This window comes from Amphiura filiformis, chromosome 17 (assembly GCF_039555335.1).
Source record: "Amphiura filiformis chromosome 17, Afil_fr2py, whole genome shotgun sequence".
Taxonomy (NCBI): domain Eukaryota; kingdom Metazoa; phylum Echinodermata; class Ophiuroidea; order Amphilepidida; family Amphiuridae; genus Amphiura; species Amphiura filiformis.
This window is the reverse complement of record NC_092644.1, coordinates 26,661,112-26,683,300: the sequence shown is the minus strand read 5'-3', so window position 1 is coordinate 26,683,300 and position 22,189 is coordinate 26,661,112. Positions and strand designations below refer to the sequence as shown.

The window sequence follows — 22,189 nt, the reverse complement described above, 5'->3', positions numbered from 1 at the left end:
TTTTTCATTCAGGAAGTCATGATGTTTTTTAACACTAAAACTCAATGTAATGTGAGCTACGTTACCGACTACAAAATGGGCTGGTTTTACTCAATCCAAGGTCATAAAAAGCAATCTAAAGATCACTTGAGTGAAATGTAAAACAGATTTCACCATTTCATAGAAGTTTTGAAGATGCGTAAATGAGTGTGTAACGTAGCTCACAGTAACGTAGTTCACGGGGTTTTAATGTTTTTAATGTGATTTGCGAACGTTAGAACGTTATGTCGGTTAATTATAATATAAATGGGGTTCGACCACTGGTAGCTTTCACATATTATTAGGAAGTACATCTAATACAAGTGCATACTATAGAATCCTGGTAACGTAGCTCAACAATCTTAACATGGTCGGTCGAAATTTCAATGTTTACAACATTTCTATGCCAAAAATGCTACAGCATCACGATTTTTACTGTGATTTTTAAAAACCTATGAGTGTTTCCTTTCAAAACCGCAAATTACATTGATACCTCTGTTTTACTTCTTTCCAATAACGTGTGTTAAAAAGGGTAACGTAAGCTCACAGCGTTTTGGTGGAAAGTGCAATTTATTTTAGAATTACACAAAGACGTTTTAATCACTAAAAATAATGTTGATAAACAATATGATGGTGCGTTATCTAATTAAAAACAACAAATATGTAAAGAAATCGATTTATTCAAAGAAAATATTCAGGGTTAGATGTGACACTTGAGCAGTGGAAACGCATTTTGAGCGATTTTTGAGCCTTTGCAAGGGTTAATCAGGCTGAAGAAAGCATTTAAAGTATGGAAAACTATATATGTCCGTGTAGATCTCGTTGAGTTCTACCAGAAAAACAACATATTTGATGCCCTAAATGCTCGACAAAGTGTTTGTGGACCAAAGAACGGAAAAAAGGCTATTGGCACCGGATTTTGTAGAATGAGCGAGATGCTTTGTGAAATTTATGTTCTTTTAAGGGCTCATATTGAAATTCCCTTACACAGGAAGGTGTGCGCTATCCTGCAGCTTTCCTGTGCTAGCCTTCTTTTGTTAAAATCCTGGGCAGGGTGTATCACTGATGCATATAATCCATCCGCTTTATGACCGAAGCTTTCCTGAGGCGCGCTTAGCGAGGGGAATCCTGCCTTCTTTCTGTGTGAAAACGTGGTAGGGTATTTCAATATGAGGCCTAAGGTGAAAGTAATATGTGACTTTCAACGACAAATGGGTTGTAATGTTAGCATTTCCACTTTTTGAGATATTGAACAGGCAACTTTTCCTCAAAGTAAGCTTTAAAAAAAAAAAAAAAAGCGCAGTGATTTATAGTGCGCCACGCACAGGCACAACGCCTAGACGTTGATCCACAAGCCTCAGCACACTTGACAGGTTGTCGCTGACCACTACGGCCCACATCATTCCACAAACCATTAAACAACAAATCAGGGACTTTGCTGCTACAAGAGCGCACACCCTAGACATTCCACAAATAACCATCGCAACCAGGATCAGCTCCCCGAGTTTCGTACGGGTTACAACAAGACAAATTAGCAGTGAGTTCCTTGTCCAGGGGAATTTCAAGCTAACTCAATTTTCTTTCCACGTGAGCGTACTAGGCACCGCCAGGGTTCGAACCCACAACCTCTCATACCACAGTCGAACGCCTTATCGATTGAGCTAACTTGACTGCTTTCTTTCTTTACATTGTCCCTGTTGCTTATTTACAAGGTATAGTAAAAAGGGTAAGGAGTCCGGAAATTCTTTGTTTTCTATTATTTTTTGTGGTTCAATGGACTGTATCTCAAAACAAGCTCTGCCAACATTACATCCCATTCGTGGTGGATGGTCACATATTGTACAAAATATGCATCTTTTAGATAAAAGATATTTCAAGCATCACTAGTTTTAATTGTAAAAAAAATATTTTGGCACTTACTAGACTTCAGAACGCACAAGATTTGGATAAATAAGAATTATCCTTGTATATTTTCTATAAGATGTAGATGCCTTTTGCTGGATATGCCTCAGATTCTTTCACACGAATGTGAAAAAACTTCAAAAGGTTAGTTGATGTGGTGAGCTAACACCATGTTATATCTGTTAAATTCTCTATGCCTTTTTGAAATATGGCGAGTACAAAAGGTGAGGGCGTACTTTGAAGTGAGGAATCTTTTGTATGCTGCCAAGCTGACAAAAGATTACTCACTTCAAAGTACGCCCTCTCCATTTGTGCCCGCCATATTTAAAAAAGGCTTATTGTAACTCTTGCCTTTAAAAAAAAAAATAATGCAGATTTTATATCTGGTTATATGCAGATATAGTAGTACTGAATTATCAATGCCTCGATTGATGACATACCCACCAAAAAATACATACCATATTCATTCCATTAACAACCTAGGATGCTTAGCAAAGTTTTGGGTGAGTGTTTACATAATTGCATACATAAAAAATGTAGATGGTTCCGTTTTTGATACATGTGTAGTTGCCTCCTGCACATAATGATGTCGGATAAGTCGTTGGGTGGGCACTTTAATATTGGGGCATAGGTAGTTAATGGAATGAATACGGTATGGTATAGTTTTCTGAATTTTAATATTTAAATCAATAAATGGGATGAACTATGATCCAATTTGGTCAAGGCAGCAAGTGTGAAAGAAAGTTGGCATTGTAAAGCTTGAAACTTGCAACAAATGACCAAATTTCAAGTGTACGGTAGCGCACCTGCTTACTAGAATAATAGTATTGAAAGTTTGTGAAGATAATACCACAAGTTCACAAAAATGCCTCATTTGGCCTGGTTGGACCTTGTTGAGTCACAGATAAAACTTCACAGACATACATTCCATGTGATACATCAACAATCAGATGATATACTTTTGTTTTGACTTTCACCTGCCTTTGATAGAGATGCTTTTAAAGTGCTTTTGTTATTTCTTGCATTGCCAAACTATGATAAAGTGCTCTAGAAATAACGCTTGTTATGTTAGGCAAAAAAAAAAAAAAAAAGGTTTGTCTCAAAGTCATACAGATTTTTTTTTTTTTTTTTTTTTTTTTTTTCTCCAAATACCATGAAAAAGTCGGGAATAAAAAAAATAAAATAAAAAAATCGCATTTTGCATTTGTTTTCAAACCACTCGTGAGCTTTGAGACAAACCATTATTTTTTTTTGGCCTTATGTTGTGTTTAATACGTAAGTGTATTCCACTGATTTAGGGATTCAATCATGTTTCACTGTTGTTCATCACTGTTTAACAACGATGCGTCCGCGTCGTCTGCATGGTTTACTTTATGTGGGCAGCTTTAGCTGCCCGAGTGAAGTAAATCATGCAGATGCGCTGGACGCGAGTTGTTAAACTGTGATGAGCAACGGCGAAACATGATTGAATCCCTTTCAACAACGAAAGCAGCTAAATGGTTCAAAGGATTATTTCATGAGGAATGTCAGTAAATCATTGCCACTCAGCCTTACAAAAATATTGGTGATTTCAGCAATAAAACTACAGAATAAAACATCAATGTTTAGCTGCTACCTCCAAAAAAATATGTAATTCAACTTGTAAGTGTGTACATGTATGTATGCGCACACAGGTTCCATGCACGACGAATTTACACACTCACGTGTATTCGCGCATGTGTTCGCGTATACGCTACTGTACAAGTGCGGATTCATCACGGATTAACAACGGTTGGCTCCTATACAAAGGTATAGGAAGAGTTGTTGAATGCAGTATCAACTTGCACATTTTAATATAACCTTCATCCTACCGATTGTATTATATAGATTTGTAAACACGTGGGTACAAGGGTGGTTTGTTGTCATGTCTGTGATGCAACCGGGTGAAAGTAATGATACCACTACAAAACTTCAGGTGAAACAAAGCATACAAAATCATTGTAAAGTTACTTCAGGGTGGGTTTCTGTTATAAATATCATTATGTGTATAAATTACAAATCACCTTTGTGAAATCAAATCGGTGGTAACTTGCAACATTTGAAGATTTTCATCACAAAACATGATAAATCCATTTTGAGAAAAAGACCAAATTGTGTTAAACAGGCATGGTGTTTATCGCATTTTGCAAAAAGAAATAACTTACGCACCTGTTTAATGTTGGATATATTGCAAGTTGGTGATTTTTTTAACATAATTGCGCCATATCTCGACAATACGTTGTTTGTCAGTGCTCTCTCAATATATTTGGCGCTTATCACGTTTTGCGATGAAACTCTTCATTTGTTTTTTAGTACATTTCAACTAGATGGGCCAACATGATAGTGGGGAAAAGGTATCAACACACCTGTAATTGTATGACTGCACAGCAAGTGCCAATCTTGGTACATTTATTTATTTATATTTTTGTTCACATAATGTATAGCGGGATATTTTCACAAGGATCGATGAAAGTGCAAAATACTGACCACTTTAAACTTCAACAGCCATTTCAAACACATTGTCATGCGGGGTAGAAATACAGCTTAAATTGTTGATTTTTACGTGCTTTTCAATGGAGATGCTATTAGGTATAGTGCACCCTGAATAGAAGAAACACAAAAAATGTTCAGAGTAGAAAAATTATACAGCTAAAATATCATGTTATGCAGTATGAAACAGATCTTTGTGTTACTAATTGTTTGATACACATGGTTAAGGGGGTACTACACCCCTGCCCAATTTTATGCCTATTGCTGCATGTTTCTCAAAAATTATAGCGCAATGGGGACAAGTAAGATATGTATATTGTAGGTGCAAGGACTACAACTACTGCACTGGAAATTTTTATTTCAGCACAGACAACAGTTGTGGAGTTACAGTCAAAAATGAGGGAAAACCAATATTTGATCAATAAATCAATAACTACTTGCTTTGAGTTGGTGAATTTTCAGTACAGTAGTTATAGTCCTTGCCCCTATAATATACATATCTTACTTGTCACCAATATGCTATAATTTTTGAGAAAAATGCCAAAATAGGCACAAAATTGGCAGGGGTGTAGTACCCCCTTAACATCACTGTTCTAATTGAATTTGAATTAACACTTCCTACACTCACTGCACATACCGGAAAAACCCCTCTCATTGCTCAAATGCATGGCAGCCATGCGAATGAGGGAAAACATACCACAATTATTTCATAAACATTTGAAATGATTACTCCTCACTCGTCATATATGCAGTTTTGAAATTCACCGGGGAAATTCACCTACTGCATATCCAAGATGGCCGCTCATGCCATGGCCGCCATCTTGGATGTGCAGTAAATGGAATATATTCCCCATTTTATGGATGGTGGGCAGGATTGTGTTAATAACCATGGCATTTATTTATTCTGATCGATGTGAAGAAAAGTGCAAAATGCATTGTTATTGAACGACGATGTACATATTCACTGAAACAGTACGTTGACATCTTTGTCTTTTTCACTTTCTATATACATGTGTATGATTATGATTAAACTGTTGTTGAAGACCAAATTTGTTTAACAGCCCTTTAACAGCATAGTTTGTATTGCTTCATGTATGTATTCAGGTGATTTGCAGGGTCATAGTGGAGGAAGGGGAAAAGAGCAGATGGAAGGGGGGATGGCAGAGGGCACAATGCACCTATGAAAATATTTTTAAGCTAAATAAAAAAAAAAAGTTAAAATTTTGTGTAAATGGGACCGTACCCGGGGACCGTACAGCCAGCTTCAATATATGAATGGCACTCTCTAGTCCATGATGCCAATACACAGGGTAAAAAAAGTGATTCAATCATATCCCATAATAATCTGCTTCAGTAATCTGCTTCAATTAGCACAGAGCTATAAGTTATACAAAACTTGGGCTCCCCCTGTCAAAATAATCAGTAAAAATCCATTAACTTGGTCTAAAATGTTTGGGTCTCCCATTCCTCACCCCCTGGAAAACAAATGGTGCAGCCACTGAATACCAGGTCTAAACCTAGTGGGTGTACAACACCTGTTACTTTCCTGTTTGGCAAAGATGACAAATTTTGTCCTCCTTGTCTGTTTTCAAACAGAGTGGTTGACAAACAAATCTGTCAAAACATTCCTTTAATTCAGGCAAGTATCAGAAGGATGGTCCACAATAGAATGATTCACGCTGTGAAAAATGCTGTGAAGCGTTTCCATGTTCTTCTTTTGTCCAGTTTGCTATCAAGATTTCGAAGGGGCAGAGTTCTCGAAGGGGCAGAGTTCTCAAGCCCAGAATACAATCAGGTCAGTGAATGAATATTGTTCTGGGACTGATTATTCGGACTAGTCTAAACCACCTTTAATATGTGCAAACAGGAAAGTTAATCAATAAGTTGAGCATGATGTTTGCAAAATTTTCTTACATTTTGAACCATTTGGTAAAATCATTGACGGAACTTATGAACAAGTTGTGTATCCTTCTAGCGTAAAGCTTTCAGAATAAATGAACACACATAGTTTCCTCCAGTCAACATACTAGAACACAGTTCAGAGAATCATAAAAATATCAGTGGCCATTTTGATTACTACCCTCTAGTGAGAGGTCCCTGTACATCCTGCGGGTTTACCCAAAAATTGTTTTGCGCAAAAATTTATCTTATTTTGATCCTGGATTTAGCCTTGCAAGCATTATCAACTTCATAAGTAACTTATTTCTAATTGCATGACTGTCGAAATCTGTATTATCACGTCACACTATTTCATAAATATATGGGTTATTGATTTTGTATCAATGTATTTTTGTTTTGTTTTGTAATAAAATACCTCTAGTGCATGAGTAAACACTATAGATTTGATGGTTTTGAGCATTTTATAGTTTGTTGAAATAGTAGCTCCCTGCAAAAAAGATACTTTAGTATTAATGATGGGACCAGGCTCAAACAAAATGCTCAAGCCAAGCAACAAAGCCTATTAGCATACAGAAATATGGAAAGGGATGTTGAGAAATACTCTGGGGGAACTTGGATTAAAAAAAAACTTTTTTGATCCCTAAAGCTTATTTCGCCCCCCCCCCTCAATTCAAAGAAGGTACTTATTTTATTTGTTTTTATTTATTTACTTGACTTCATCACTGGTACATAACAAGTAAAATTATTGCACAAAATATTGAAATATAAAAAGTTTAAAAAATGTATTTCCTTTTCCGTAGAGCTACTGGAATATACATGACACAGTAGTAGATACACGGGTGGGTGCATGTAGGAGAGGTTCTTTCCCTCTCTTGCAAAGGAAAATTTAAAAAGCTCCCAATTTTAGGCCCCCCCCTAAGAATTTGGAACTTTTGGCTAACTCCCCTCCCCCCCCCTTCAGAGGTCAAAAACTTTTTGGTCCCTATGCTTCGTCTTCCCCCACCAAGATACCGTGTTTTCTGAACACTCTGATCCACTCTGAAGTTCTATAGTGCAATATAAAAAAAAAACCAACCAAGTGACTCTCGTTTCCCTTTCTCGCTTATTTTCATTTTAACGTTTGGTGAGAATCTGAATCAATTCTTGCAAAAATCATTGGCATAAATCAGCATTTTTTAAATAGTGGCTGAGCCTGATATGTGCCTCCCAAAAAGGCCAATTTTCAAAAGTGGGGTGGCAGTAGTAACTTAAATCCCCCAAAACCACTTCCTGATTGCAAGTCTTAGCATTTTACTTTAGGGGCCCAAGCCTGTATTATAAACACCTTCCCGATCCAGTGCAGTGTCTGTTTCAGTCAATTATGATGTACACGATTACATGTACTAGTTTTGAAGCTATATTATGCTTATTTATAATGGCTGTTACTTTTTGGCTTTAGTTTGGTTGGGGAATTAGGGGGTTAAAATGTAAATTGACACGTTTTGCACAATCGCTTCAACCCTTTTCCAGTTTTGTTGTAGATGGAAGGAGCAGTCGGATTTGCAACTCAATTGTTTTCCTCTAGGCTTCATAGATCTTGGATCTTAAAGCTGAATTTACCATCCATTGCGGAGCAATAGCACTTGGTAAAGCACTTTTGCATCAGAAAAAGCTTGTCCCTTATTCGTCAAATACCAATCGCTTGTCGCTTGCCGAAGTGAATATAAATACAGAACTAATTTTTTGGGATTAAAAAATATCTTGTTTCGCCAAATGAAACGTAGCTGAATCCTAATCCTTCATAGTTGGTTCTAACGGGCAAAAAATTTTGTTTAAAAACTTGAGCAAATTTTTGGAAATATGGGCCAAAAACGTGCATTTTTAGGGCGTTTTCCGTATAGTATGCAACAATCAAGCCCTAAGACTACTTTTAAGATATGCATTTCTTTTTAGAAACCGCACTTTCTAATATCACAGCCAATTATCCAAATTAACAAAAACTCGTAGCCTCCAGATTTCGTGGCCACCAGTCTCTGAATTTTGTGACTGCAATTTACATTTTTGGCCCATTTTCTCTCAAATTGCAAGACTATTTAAAATGTTGACTTTTATTGCCAGTTAAGAGCTAACCAGAGCATTAAGATTTGTTTCATATATGGCAAAACAGAGCAATATCTTTTAATCAAAAAAAAAAAAGTCTGGAATATGGAGTAGTGGGCGTAGAAATCATAAATGTAGCCTTTGTAGGGTCCTAGGTGCAAAAGTTAAAAAATTGTGCAATGATTTCTCTCAGTGGTATTTCAATATTTATGTGCATTTCGATATTCATTCTTCCAGTGTCGTTTAATAGTTTCATTATTACCGATACAGCAGCGTTTTTAAAGAAAAATACCAGGACATTTGTATTGATATGAATTCAGCCGAAGATAATAGAGGGTTTTACATGCAATAATAACCATCAATTGCTGTAGTGTAAATGGCAACATTTAAACAGTTGGTAACCCACGCTTTAGAAAGGGTGGGTTTGAAGGGTCCACAAAATGCCTAAAAGGGTGGGTTTGAAAAATTTCTGGTTAAAATGTGTGTCCAAATATAAAGGGTGGTCACTGATAAAAAGGGTGGGTTTAGAAGTCAACAATTGCAATCTCAAAGCTTACTGTAATTTCCGATTGAATGACACTAAATGAAACGCACAATATATTGAAATCCCATTCTGTTTGGTCATCTAAAATTTCAATATGTAATTCTCTTTGATGCAAATCTGAATCTCTTGGACCACCATAACCACTTATCAATGATCAGTAACCACACTTAGAAAGGGTGGGTTTTGGAGTTTTGGTATAAAGGGTATAAAATAAAAAGGGTGGGTTTGAAATAAAAAGGGTGGGTTTGTATCACCACTACCAACTATGTTAAATTCGGGTACTTTCATTGTTTTAATTGTGAATGACATTGGCCAAATTGGGCATCAAAATACGCTTAAATAACCCACCCTTCTCGTGTCGAAAAAATGTGAATATGATTAATAATTCCGTAGTGATAGGCGTATTTGCAATGGCTGGGTTGGTTACTTTTAGCAAAGGCTTTAGTTTGCTTTCAAAGTTTTTGGTTCAACCCATTGTGGGTTTGGGCACCCGGAAGGGGATTCTCCCTGGTTAAAGGTATACGAGGATGTGCCATGGCTTTGGGGTACCTTTTCAACGATTTTGGTACATCAATGGATGGGTTTTCAGTGGAGACCAATGTGCCCTATTGGTTTGGGGCATTTGGGCAATAATGTCAGTAAAATCACCCAAAGTTTGGGTGCTTTTTATGAAAAACTGATCTGCTGATGGGCGAGAACAATGGCAAAAAGTAGGTTGGCATGTGAAAGTCTGCCTGCGCATCCCGGGTTTGAACTTGATCCTTATATAGAATGATTCAAACATCAGCAAAGAAAGTACACAATTAGACATAAATTTAGAAACATTCAAGTATTTAATACACATATACATCCCAATAAAGATTTTTATTACAAAATCAAGTTTGCAAGTTGCAACAATAACATCTTCCTGATGTGTTATTATTGATTCCAATCAAAACTAGTGACATTACCAGGAAGATCAACATAAAAATACACACTTGAATAGCTTGGGGAGGAAAATACAAACAAAATCCGTCTTGTATACAAGAAAAGTAGTTATTTTACGATCAGAAATCTTGACCCAAAGCCATGCTGTAAAACTTCAAAATACCCTGGTCTTTTTTTTCTTATAATGTACAATATTACACAAAACCACAGATATTTAAAACAGTTTTAAAACAAGTAGGTCAAGTTTCTGTAAATAATTCCCACTTTTCTTTTATAAACAATTCAAATTGTTACCTTATACCACTCTTTTTCACACCTAACATAACTTTCAATATTGTCCAACAAATTCACATACAATGTAGCATATTACATTGGCAGCTCAACATCCAAGCATATATATAATTTCTATCATTTACAAATGCTTGTTTTTGGAAATAGAATTTCTACTGACAAAAAATGTTTCAACACAACACAAGCCTTTTTCAAAGACTTTCTTGTTTCTCACAACTTCACATGCTTCAAGAATAGCAACTGTGTTGCATCTCAAAACACGTCACAATAATTTCAAACAAATTTAAGTTAAATTGTTCCGACCCCCAACCTAATAAACAAGTAATGTTCCGATACCCTTTCTAATAAACAATTTAGTGAACACAGAAAATCCTGAGAATACAATGTACTTTGTCCTTTAACTACTACAATTATCTCCCCCTATTTTCCGATAGATCACTTGCAGCCAAATCGTGCAACTCAGAGGTTGAAGAAAGAAAGTTTCACCAATAATTGTATTTTTAAACCCATGTTTACAGTTTGGCAAATTGCATAAAATGATTTGAAAAAAAATGGACGAAAGTTGATAACAATGTTCTTTTGTACACTTTCCCTCCCTCCATCTGCCATCTTCAGTAGTAATATATTATCCCTTGACCCCAATAGAGAACATCAAAATGTTAATAAATAAATTCAATGGAATTCAAGACTAGAACAAAAGTGTACCAATTGAAGATTACAGTTGCACTTATTCAAAATGTAGTAAAAAATGTTTGAGATATGTAGCCAGTTTACTCCTGCAAGATCAGAGTTGGACGAGAATGAATGCATGGGATTTGGAGAGACTGAATTGCATTTTAAGGTAAAAATTGTAACATGCTCTATGAGCAAAAAATTGTCCAGAGGTGCGATTCTAAGTTCGTGATATATCCCGAAATCAATATGATTTACTTTTGGCCACAAAAAATCCTGAAATCGGTTCAATAGTTGAAGTTAAACCCCCATTTCACAACAGCTCAAAATTTGACCTCAAGTTGTGGAGTATCATTTTTTTTATGTTTACACCAAACTCATCCAAAGGGCAAAGGCCATTCCATATGTAGAAACGTATTGGTTGTTTAAGAACTTTGTCCCGACAATGAGCATGTTTGCGACCCTACTCATACTCCAGAAGGTACTGGCTACATTCCTCAAACCAAAAAAAATAAATGTGAGATTTCAGCATTTCACTCTGCTCACAACTTGGAGTTGGACCCAACATCCAACTGAATAGGTTTTGGTGGAAAATAAACCCACATAACAATTTCTCTCTTACGAAAGAAATTTGATTCCACAGCAGGAAGAATTGGTAAGCAAACTGGTAATCCCATGCTTCGTTGACCTTCATAGATTCAATATTTAGTTTGGCGATGGCCAATTCTCCCCGCTGGGGTCTCGATAGCATTTTTATAAAATAATTTATTATGACAAGTCCTATTTTGCACGGTCAAAAAACGTGTCCTTAAAGCTCATCTCTGTCAAAATCTTCATCCTCTTCTTCACCCTCCTCGCCAGGAGGTGGGCCACCGGCTCCTTCGTAAAGCTTGCTTACAATAGGTTGTACAATATCTTCCAATTCTTTTTTATGTGCTTCATAATCTTCTTTTTCTGCATCTTGGTTGGCGTCTAACCACTCAATTTGCTCGTCTACTGCGGTCATAATTGTCTCTTTTTGATCCTCTGTAAGTTTACCGCCTAATTTTTCTTCATCTTTAATTTGATTTTTCAATGAATATGCATAGCTTTCAAGTTCGTTTCTTGATTCCACTCTCTGTTTAAGTTTGGCATCTTCGTCTGCGAATTTTTTCAGCGCCATTGATCATGCGCTCAATGTCCTCTGGCGTTAGCCTGTTCTGGTCGTTTGTGATTGTGATCTTTTCTTTGTTTCCTGTGCCTTTGTCTTCTGCTGATACTCTGAGAATACCGTTGACATCAATTTCAAATGTGACTTCGATCTGTGGTACGCCTCGTGGTGCTGGTGGGATTCCGTTCAAATCAAATTTTCCTAGTAAATGGTTGTCCTTTGTCATTGGTCTTTCACCTGATGGAGTAAAGTAAAAACAGGAGAAGGAATTTAGTTAACAAAGCCAGCCACAACTCAAGCATTATTCAATTAAACTTTATGCTGTAAATTAAGAAAATGTCAGCATTTATATCTAGCACCTTTGCTATTGTTCCTCTGCCACTAGGATATTACACCATCCAACAACAACAGTGGCAGCAGAGGATGTTTAAAGACATTCCCATGACCCAATGGGGTTTCTGACCTTGGTATGTCTGGTTTTTGTACACATGTGGCAAGTTTACCATACTTTGCATTGGGATTGTGTGCAAATATCTGATGTTTTCATCCTATTATTTAACATTGAAAACATCATTGGTTACTGGTTCAAGCCTGGGCTCATACACCCGTTCCAAATTATGATATGCCATAGGCTTTGTGTTGTGATCATTTCGATCAGTGGCTCTTAACAAAGAAAGCGTGAGCCAGTTGACCTATCAAAGGTCATATTCTAACATGCATTATGCCAGCAAATACTCTTATATACTAACAATTTCTAAACTTATGTCACCATTACAATTCAACAATGGCCCTCAAAAGAAGAGTATTCTTACCTTCAAATACTTGAATTGTGACGGTGGGTTGGTTGTCAGCAGCTGTGGAGAAGATCTGTGATTTCTTTGTGGGGACTACTGTGTTTCTTGAAATCAGCTGAGTCATCACTCCACCAACAGTTTCAATACCCATAGTCAAGGGGTTAACATCCAAAAGTACAAGATCACCTGTAGGTTGAGAGGGGGGAAAACGTAGACATAATTAATATTACATGATAAATTGCTACTGGTACCCAAGTTGCAAACGGAAAATACAGTATTATACGTTCAAAAACTGCTAAACGACTTGTAAAAATTGTACAGTTATGCAGTTGGTTAAAATGTGTCGCATTATGTTATGTAATACCAGTGGACCTCTGGAGGGAAAGTAGCCAAGTAATTTCTGTGAGTTGACCCAGGCCAGGTCCATCATGACCTTGAGTTTTTCCACAGAATTTATGTCAATCACATTTTAATTGTCTAATTTGTATCTTCTCAGGCATGATAATGATACACATAGAATTATCTATAAATAATCTCATTTTTGGAGGGGGGGGGGAGGGGCGGGGAGAGGGCAGGGGAGGGAAGGGTCATTAGCTAGCTACCTACCAGTTTGGTCTTCACCACTGAGCACACCAGCCTGTACAGCAGCACCATAAGCCACAGCCTCATCAGGGTTGATACCGCGAGATGGCTCTTTACCATCAAAGAATTCCTTGACAAGTTGCTGAACCTTGGGGATACGGGTGGAGCCACCGACGAGGACGATTTCATCAATTTCCTTCTTCTTGAGGTCGGAATCGTCAATGACTTTCTTGACTGGCTTCATGGTGGAACGGAACAGATCCTATTTTTTGTAAGAGCAAAGGTTAACAAATTTAGTCTACAAACTCATGCAAATTTTACAAATATTAACATAATAGTATACACAAGCCGTATTTATCAAGTGCTGATGATTGAACAATGCGCTTTACTGGGCTTCAGCAGCCGATGGGAGTTCATTAATGTGTTGCTATGTCCTTATGAATTTGATCTACTTATTACAAGTTGAATTTATCAACCGCTAGTATAATTATAGTAAAGCATCCGTCAAAGATGTTCCTAGAGCAAACCGTCTTCGGATCATGCAAATATTACGTTACAATAATGTCAACCCAGTAAAGTTAACAATTTCTTGGATGGGATTTTTTCCGGGTCCAAGCACAGCCTGCTGGACCCATTCAAGTTACGTAATCTTACTTTTTCCGGTTCCGGCAAATGCAAAAAACTGAACCCGGGACTCATGTGTTTACATGTACCAGTATGCGAATTTACTGAATGTGAAGTTCAGACTTAAGTGACTTGCGGCTCACACAATTACAAAAACAGATTAATTTTTGCCAATTATAGGCCAAACAAATTATAGGCCAAACCAATTATAGGCCGAACAAATTAAGGCCCAAATTATAGGCCGAACAAATTATAGGCCGAACAAATTATAGGCCGAACAAATTAAAGTTTGATTGCCATCAGTCAAGAGGGGCGTACGTTGTAATCCAAGCAGCAAACACTGCTCATACATAGAGGGCATCATTTGGCAAATTTAACACTGCATACAATGTATGCCTAATCATCAAGCATCTGTCAAGGACATCCCTAAAGCAAACTGCCTGTCAAAAACCAGGTCCAAAAATAGCCCAAGACAGTGCCGGAAAATGATCTGGGGTTTTCTTTCTCTTTGTCTTTCCATAATTTACTTACCATGTTCAATTCTTCAAACTTGGCTCTGGTCAGTGTCTCGGAGAAGTCCTCGCCATCGTAGAAAGATTCAATTTCGATACGGGCCTGATGCTGTGAGCTAAGGGTTCTCTTGGCCTTCTCCACTTCACGACGGAGCTTCTGTACGGCACGGTTGTCCTTGCGCACATCCTTTCCCTTCTTCTTTTTGTACAATTTGATGAAGTGATCCATGACACGCTGATCAAAATCTTCACCACCTGAGATTAGAGTAAAGAAAGATGAGTTGATATTAATCTAAAATACACATGTAGCCTACCGGTAACTTAAATTTCTTGACCTAAACTTGTGTATCAAACTTGCGAGCATGAGGAGAGCCAATTTTCAAAGTTATTGATCCTTTTTACAGTAATCGATAATCTGATAACATAACATGTTATCAGACACTATAATTAGGGATGACCAATGAACCATCAACTTGATTAGAACACTCCCATAGACATGCAGGGAGCTCAACTGTGCACTGCTTGCACAGACATTTCTAAATTGATCTCATTCTTTTATTTTTCAATATTTTTCTGTAAAAATTGGGGAAGTTAATGCCAATTATATTTTGTAACTATCTTGCAAATTACAGCAACATAACTTATTTCATTTTTCTGTAAGTGCGAGTCAAAATTGGTCCATCGCCACAGTGCGCTTAATTGCCAGTGGCTGAGTTCAGCACTGCTCAAGAATGGCACAAAATATTCATGTCAATAATTTCAGGTGAAAAACGTAGCCTACTGAGCTGAAATTTGGCAGAGTTGGTAGTAATACCTCTATCATACCCTCTGTAAAAAGGTTAAAATATTGAACAAGTAGATCTCGAGTTACAAATTAAATCACCAGCTTCCCTTTGGAATTTCCATACTCCTTTCAAATCATGCTAAGAAGACACCTTTCTGAACATAAATGTGAAGTTTCGTGCTCATTTGATGTATTTTTCACCTGATTTCAACCCTAAACGTTTTCTTATATTTAGGCCCATACCATCTACAACTTGCTGCTGGCTATACCTTGTTTAGAACTTTCAAAAGAAGTACCTGAATGTGCAACCATAACTGTTTCAAAATAGCCCGCGAAAGTCATGCAGGTAACTCCGAGGTCATGTATTGAATTGTTTTGAATGAAGAATACTACGGGAACCAGCACCTTTTGTTAGAAGTCACGAATGAGCATGAGGACTGAGGAGTGAAGTGGATAACCTCTATTGTTGTGAATGAGTCAATGACCTTCAATGACACAAGATTTAATTTGCATACACCTACTAATTGGTCATGATTAAACCCAATAACATCGAAATTTTTGGTTGTGAAAAAAAAGTTTACATGGACTTAGTGCAATTTTGATTTTGTGCCATATCGGCCATCTTGGATGATTTTTGGCAAATGTTCGCTAAATGCATGATTTCAATGCCTCGGTTTGAAAAAATAATTTATGCCATTGACTAGTAAAGTGCCATTTCATAAGAAACCCTTTGATACTTTCATAATATGCTTGTTTCATGTTTGCATATATTATGTTAAAATAAAGAAATATATAAAGGTAAATATATGCTTATGCCAATTTTGCTCCCAATTGATATTTTTGGACCTTGTCATTTTATTTCGCTCCAATGACCGGTCAGAATGGGAAACTTTGAAAATTCATAATTCGCAAAGTTTTTGACGGATTTTGACCATTTAACCACCAAAATACTTCTATTGATGAGTTCTATCCAGAAAACAATCTTTTGTAGCAATAGGGGCAACATGAAATTTTGATGGTTATCCCTACTATAATATTTAGCAGTAAACCTTTGACGAGAGCTTATTTTAAGCATACATCGCATATTTTACTGTTGAAACGCACTTGTCTCTGATTGGCTGCCGAGGTGATCTGCTGTTGCCGAGTGGAAATTTATGAATGAACGCGTTGTTAGCTCTGACTTTGCAACATCACAATAGTACACGCTCATCAAAGGTTTACTGCAAAATATTCGGTACACAGTTTCTCACGCAGTGGCACAAACTATTTCTGCTCCATCGTTTCATGTAATGTTTTTATATTTCAGGAAAATCAATCACTTATAAAAGCAGTGAATACCAGTTCTTTTGGACCTAATATCATCTGTACCTAAATTCAAGAGAAACTTGGAGCTTACCAAGATGGGTATCTCCATTTGTAGAGACGACTTCAAAGACTCCATTATCGATGGTAAGCAGAGACACATCAAAAGTACCACCGCCAAGATCAAACACAAGGATGTTCTTTTCGCCTTCCTTCTTGTCCAACCCATAGGCAATAGCAGCTGCTGTCCTGTATATGCAAAAGAGAGGGAGAATATTTAGCACAGGTACGCATCACAGATAAAATCAATACACGTCACATTATTAATATTTAGCAGTAGGCATCGCTCTATAGAATATAAATATTGGCAAATATTTTTAACAGCTGTTTCAACACGTGCTCATGGTTAAAATCAATCGTTTCACCAATAAAAGTAAGCCTATTGCTAATGCTGAACATTTTTACTGATCAAATTGAAGTGTGACATTCACACATCAACACCAGATTTATTTTGTAATAAAGAGCAAGTATAACAGGGGTAGAATTTTGTCACAAAATGTGAGAGTCGGTTGATTCTTGCCCAGATATGTTTGCAAAGATCAGTTGATTCTCGCATTATTCAAGCACACTGTAAATTGCTCAAGAATCAAGTTTGATTCACACAAATCAGTTAACGAGAATGTTTGTGCATAACTGCCGATCCACACTGAATATTTCCATCCATAATTCTCTTGGCTCCGAGAAAATGTGATACATGGGTCTTAAGGAATATACTTACGGTTCATTAATGATCCTCATGACATTGAGACCAGCGATAGTGCCAGCATCTTTAGTAGCTTGACGTTGCGCATCGTTGAAGTAAGCTGGCACGGTGACTACGGCGTGAGTGACCTTCTTGCCCAAGTAAGCTTCTGCAGTTTCCTGTAAAAACACAGAAATCCACATGGCATTAATTACACAGCATAGTAATTGGCAGGGCCTTACCAGTCAGGAGACTGTTCTGAAAATAATTTTGTTGGATGGGATAGGCACAACTAGCTGAATCGGTTTTTGAAAATCTTGTATAAAATGAATTCTTAATCTTGCTGTGACTTGTGTAATTCCTTCAATTGATGTCCATTTACTGGACAAAAAGCTAGTTTCCAAAATGACATTCATTGTCTGGTCTTTCCAATACGGCAATGATGAACATAGCGCATTAAATTAAACCGCCAAGACGCAGTGAGCATGTTTCAAATTGATCAGTGAATAGTTTGTAATTTTTTAATCTTTTGTATAAATTGCCATAATATGTTACTAAAATCAAGTAAATATGATATGAAATTGAAAACGGTATTAAAGAGGAAGCCACGCCAGAGTAGTTCTTCTGGGACGAACCAAACCTTCCTGGTTATCAAATTAATCAGTGACAAGATTCTCTCTGAATTTGACAGGTGCCAAATGATGTTTTAATGTTAATGTACACATCTGTGGAACTTACTGATTGCAATTAATTTATTCTTCCTCTCATTTTTAACTTTTTAAGACAAATTTAGTTATAAATCTTACCTTCATCTTGATAAGGACCATAGCACTGATCTCTTCAGCTGCAAACATCTTCCTTTTGCCATCAACATCTACCTCCACATGGGGCTTGTTGTTCTTGTTCTTCAACTGAAAATTAAGAAATGGATGATTTATAATTTCAATCAAGTATTTTGTCTTGCAATAAGTTAATACATAGCATATAGACTATTTCCACACTTCTTATGTCATAGACCAGCAACACATGATTTGATATCAAAGATGCAAATATTATTGGGTTGGAAGTAACTAATTTGTGCTAAATTTAAATAAACTCATCCTTCACTCGCTCTAATTTCCGCAACAATTAAAGGAGGATTTCGTGATCCTAGCATCCTCTTTTTAAGACATTTTTCAGTAGATATCCACGAAAAAAGCTTATTTCCAAAATTTCAGTTTATTCCGATTTTGCGTTTGCGAGTTATGTATGATTATGTGTATTACGCTGCTCCATAGACAATGTGTTGTAATTTCGTTCTGGTGCACCAGAACGAAATTCAAAGTTGGCGATATTTTTGCTAAACGAATTAAGGGATCTAAAATGAGCGTTTATTGGGTTTCGACAGTATTTTTTGTGGGACCTGAGAGCACCCCAGACCTATCGAATTGCATTCTGAATATGAAGCATGTCTTTCTGATATCAAATAATTTTCATTTTTTGAAAATCACAATATAATACAAATTTTATGACAAATTATAAAAATTTGATATTTTTCAAATTTTTGATATAATACAGTCCTCGAAGTAAATTATATAAATCTAATGATATATTCTTAAAGTGTATGTAGCAGGGGAGGAAAAGCCGACGGTCAATTGAAAATTTTGACCTTTCATATTGAAGATATGGATTTTTTCCCAAAAAGACCTAATTTTGTTTGGTGTTTTGGGAAAAAAAAATCCATATCTTCAATACCAAAGGTCAAAATTTTCAATTGATCGTCGGCTTTTCATCCCACCTAAATACACTTTAAGTATAAATCATCAGATTTATAAAGTTTACTTCAAGTACTGTTAAATATCAAAAATGTCAATTTTTAATGATTTGCCATAAAATGTGTATTAAATTGCAAATTTCACAAAATCAAAATTATTTGATATCAGAATGACATTCTTCGTATTCAGAATGCAATTCGATATGTCTGATGTGCTCTAATGTCCCAAAATAAATACTGTCCAAACGCTCATACCCCAGCCCTTAATCTGCAAGAAATATTTGGTACATAAACATTATGTAGCCAGAGGTATCCAGTGGTGTAAAAATCTCAACTTTTTTGGGAAAAGTGGGGGATGAGGCTGTGGATCACGAAATGCCCCTTTAACAAACTTGATAAATTTTCTTCAAAAATATTTTCATTGTTTAGAATTGCTATTTACCGTGAAGGGAAAGTACTTCATGTCGTGCTGAACAGATGGATCATCCCAGGTACGTCCAATAAGGCGTTTAGCATCAAAGACTGTGTTCTCTGGGTTACTGGTCAGCTGGTTCTTGGCTGCATCACCGATGAGACGTTCACCTTCTGCTGTGAATGCTACGTATGATGGCGTGATACGGTTACCCTGGTCATTGGCGATGATTTCTACACGGCCATTTTTGAAAATTCCAACACTGTTGAAGATGATAATGAAAATAATACAATGAAAATGGGCAAGACATCACACACGCTTTAGCGAAATGTAATGACAAAGTACAGTGTTTGAGCCGAAAAAAGTCCTTCCAATCCAAGAGATTGTCGTAAATTTCAGAATCCAAAACAACTTTTACCACTTTGGGTGTTGTGAAGTCGAGAACATAAGACTGGAAAGTTATGGATCAAATGATTTAATAAGCGAGGTATTTTTGCTCCATACAATTGACAACTATTTTACAATTGGAAAATACAGCAAGTACAAATTTGAAAAAAAAAGTTCCATTTATAATCGGCAAAAACAGTAGATAGATTCCGAATGCCAAATTACTCAACTTACCATGAGTATGTTGTTCCCAAATCAATACCAATAACGGTTCCATAGTCATTTTCCTTTTTCTCTTCTTCCTCATCATCGTCATCCTCAGCACGTACTGCAGCAAGAGTGCCCAGCACAAACACCACATAAAACAGCACAACAAATGCTTTCTTCATCTTGATATCTGCAAATCAAAAACATTGTTTGCAATAAATAAGAATTTTCTGTACAAATTTGCAAGTAAACCCAATCTTGCAAAAGCCTAAACATGGTATTTATTATTGACTACCACACCCCTTTTCACGCATGAGCGAATTTCTAAAGCATGTAAAGGAGTATCACTTCCTTCCATACACATGATGCTGATATTTTTGGAAAACTTTTAACCAATCACAGCTCTGATAATTCAGGCCTGAGACTGAGACATAGATCGATTTGGCAATGTTTTCTCTCCATCTTGATCACACTTGCAAGAAAATTGTGTGCAATTAAACATGAAAATGCAGTGACATCAAACAATCTAAATAATCCTCATCTCATCAAGAGACAAATTTTGAATAGTTTTTATTATAATAACCAGAAATGTATTTTTGAACTCTGTACAAGTAGTCTGTGAATTTAAATGCATGAAGGTTTCAACAGTCATCTCTTCATGTTGCTGTGTGAGCATCAGCATTCAGCAATGTTAGGGCCTACATATCTGGCTATTTGCTGCATGTGTTAACAAGTCGAATTGAGAATGAACTTTATTTAAAAATATAATTATGAATGACACCGTGAAATATGGATGCCATAAAATGAAAATTACCAAATCTGACCAAAATCTATTCAGCTTGTGAGATGATCAATCATTTTTTTTTCATAACAAATTTATGTACTGTAATACAAGTTACATCATTTTTAATAGTATAGCTTATAATACATGTATGCAGACTTTCAGTAGGTGAAGTTAAGCCTTAAATTTAAATCATATAGTGAAATTATCATGAAATACAAAATATTAAAATAAAACCATCATTCATCAAACAGTCATGACATCGACAGTATGGCAAACATGTTTTGTTTTTTTAAACCCAATTTTCAAGTGTATAGAGGCATATTAATAATGGTTATAAATACAATTGATTTTCAGACATATAAATGGTACGATTATAATAAATAATAATGGTAAATCAACTGCAAATAACAAAACAATTAGGTAAGCTTAACTCAAAATATCACGATTTTTTTATACACCGACTGATGACAGATATTGACACTTCGCATCAAGATCTTATGCTTGCCATGGAATCCCCTGCAAATTAAGCTTAATATATCCATCAAAATAGACAAAACTTACCAGATTGATCACAAGATCTTATTCTTCAAAACGATATATTCCGTTGTTTTCTAATCAAAATATTGAATAGATTTGCTCCACTTTTCTACCACATGTACCATACACACGTAGGTTTTCACAATGATCGTATGTCTGGAAAGGATAGCCCACAATTTTACTCACTTGCATTATACATGTGTCGTGTCAGGTCGTGGCTTTTTCTGATTGGTCAAAAGCCGGCACGGTGTCTCGTCGTGATTGGTCCACGCGTAAAACACGTCACCTAAATCGCGATGACGAAAGAGATTTCACGAAAATGGGCGTGTACTTCCGGGTTTTAAAAAGTCTTTTACGCACGCATCGAGTAGAGGCGCGATTTTGCAATAGAAAATTTATGACTGTGCAAAAGTCTACAAAAATGGGGAAATCTTCTCTCCCGATGCCACATGTACTACGCGACAAACTCAATTCATTGACAATTTGACATGTCATCTCTGTGTCATTTTAAAATACATAAATAGCTATAAATGTAAACAAATGACAATCGTAGTAAGGATTTCGTAATTCAATTTCAGTTCCAATTATTGATACATACGTGTATTAACCTCAAACCAGTGGCCTTTTGCAATCGTTTATTCCGGCTTCCCCTGGGTTTTTCTAGATGACACTGCAATTGAAATTTAAAAGGTCTTGTGAATCCGGGCTGTGAATTTTTTAATTAGTTACTGAAATACTGACTGATGCATATCTACAGCTTCTACAGGGACACAATAATG

The 22,189-nt window shown here is 36.4% G+C and overlaps 1 protein-coding gene across 1 annotated transcript; it reads right to left on the bottom strand.

The window, feature by feature from the left end:
- Positions 1-9,764: 9,764 nt before the first annotated feature.
- On the bottom strand, positions 9,765-21,589 carry LOC140137543 (endoplasmic reticulum chaperone BiP-like). Its single transcript, XM_072159254.1, is given in 11 exon segments — positions 9,765-11,990; positions 11,992-12,227; positions 12,803-12,970; positions 13,391-13,628; positions 14,522-14,757; positions 16,683-16,837; positions 17,367-17,509; positions 18,137-18,241; positions 19,526-19,757; positions 20,117-20,279; positions 21,435-21,589. Coding segments are annotated over 10 exon segments (2,010 nt in total). The 5' UTR covers positions 20,272-20,279; positions 21,435-21,589; the 3' UTR covers positions 9,765-11,648.
- Positions 21,590-22,189: the final 600 nt, after the last annotated feature.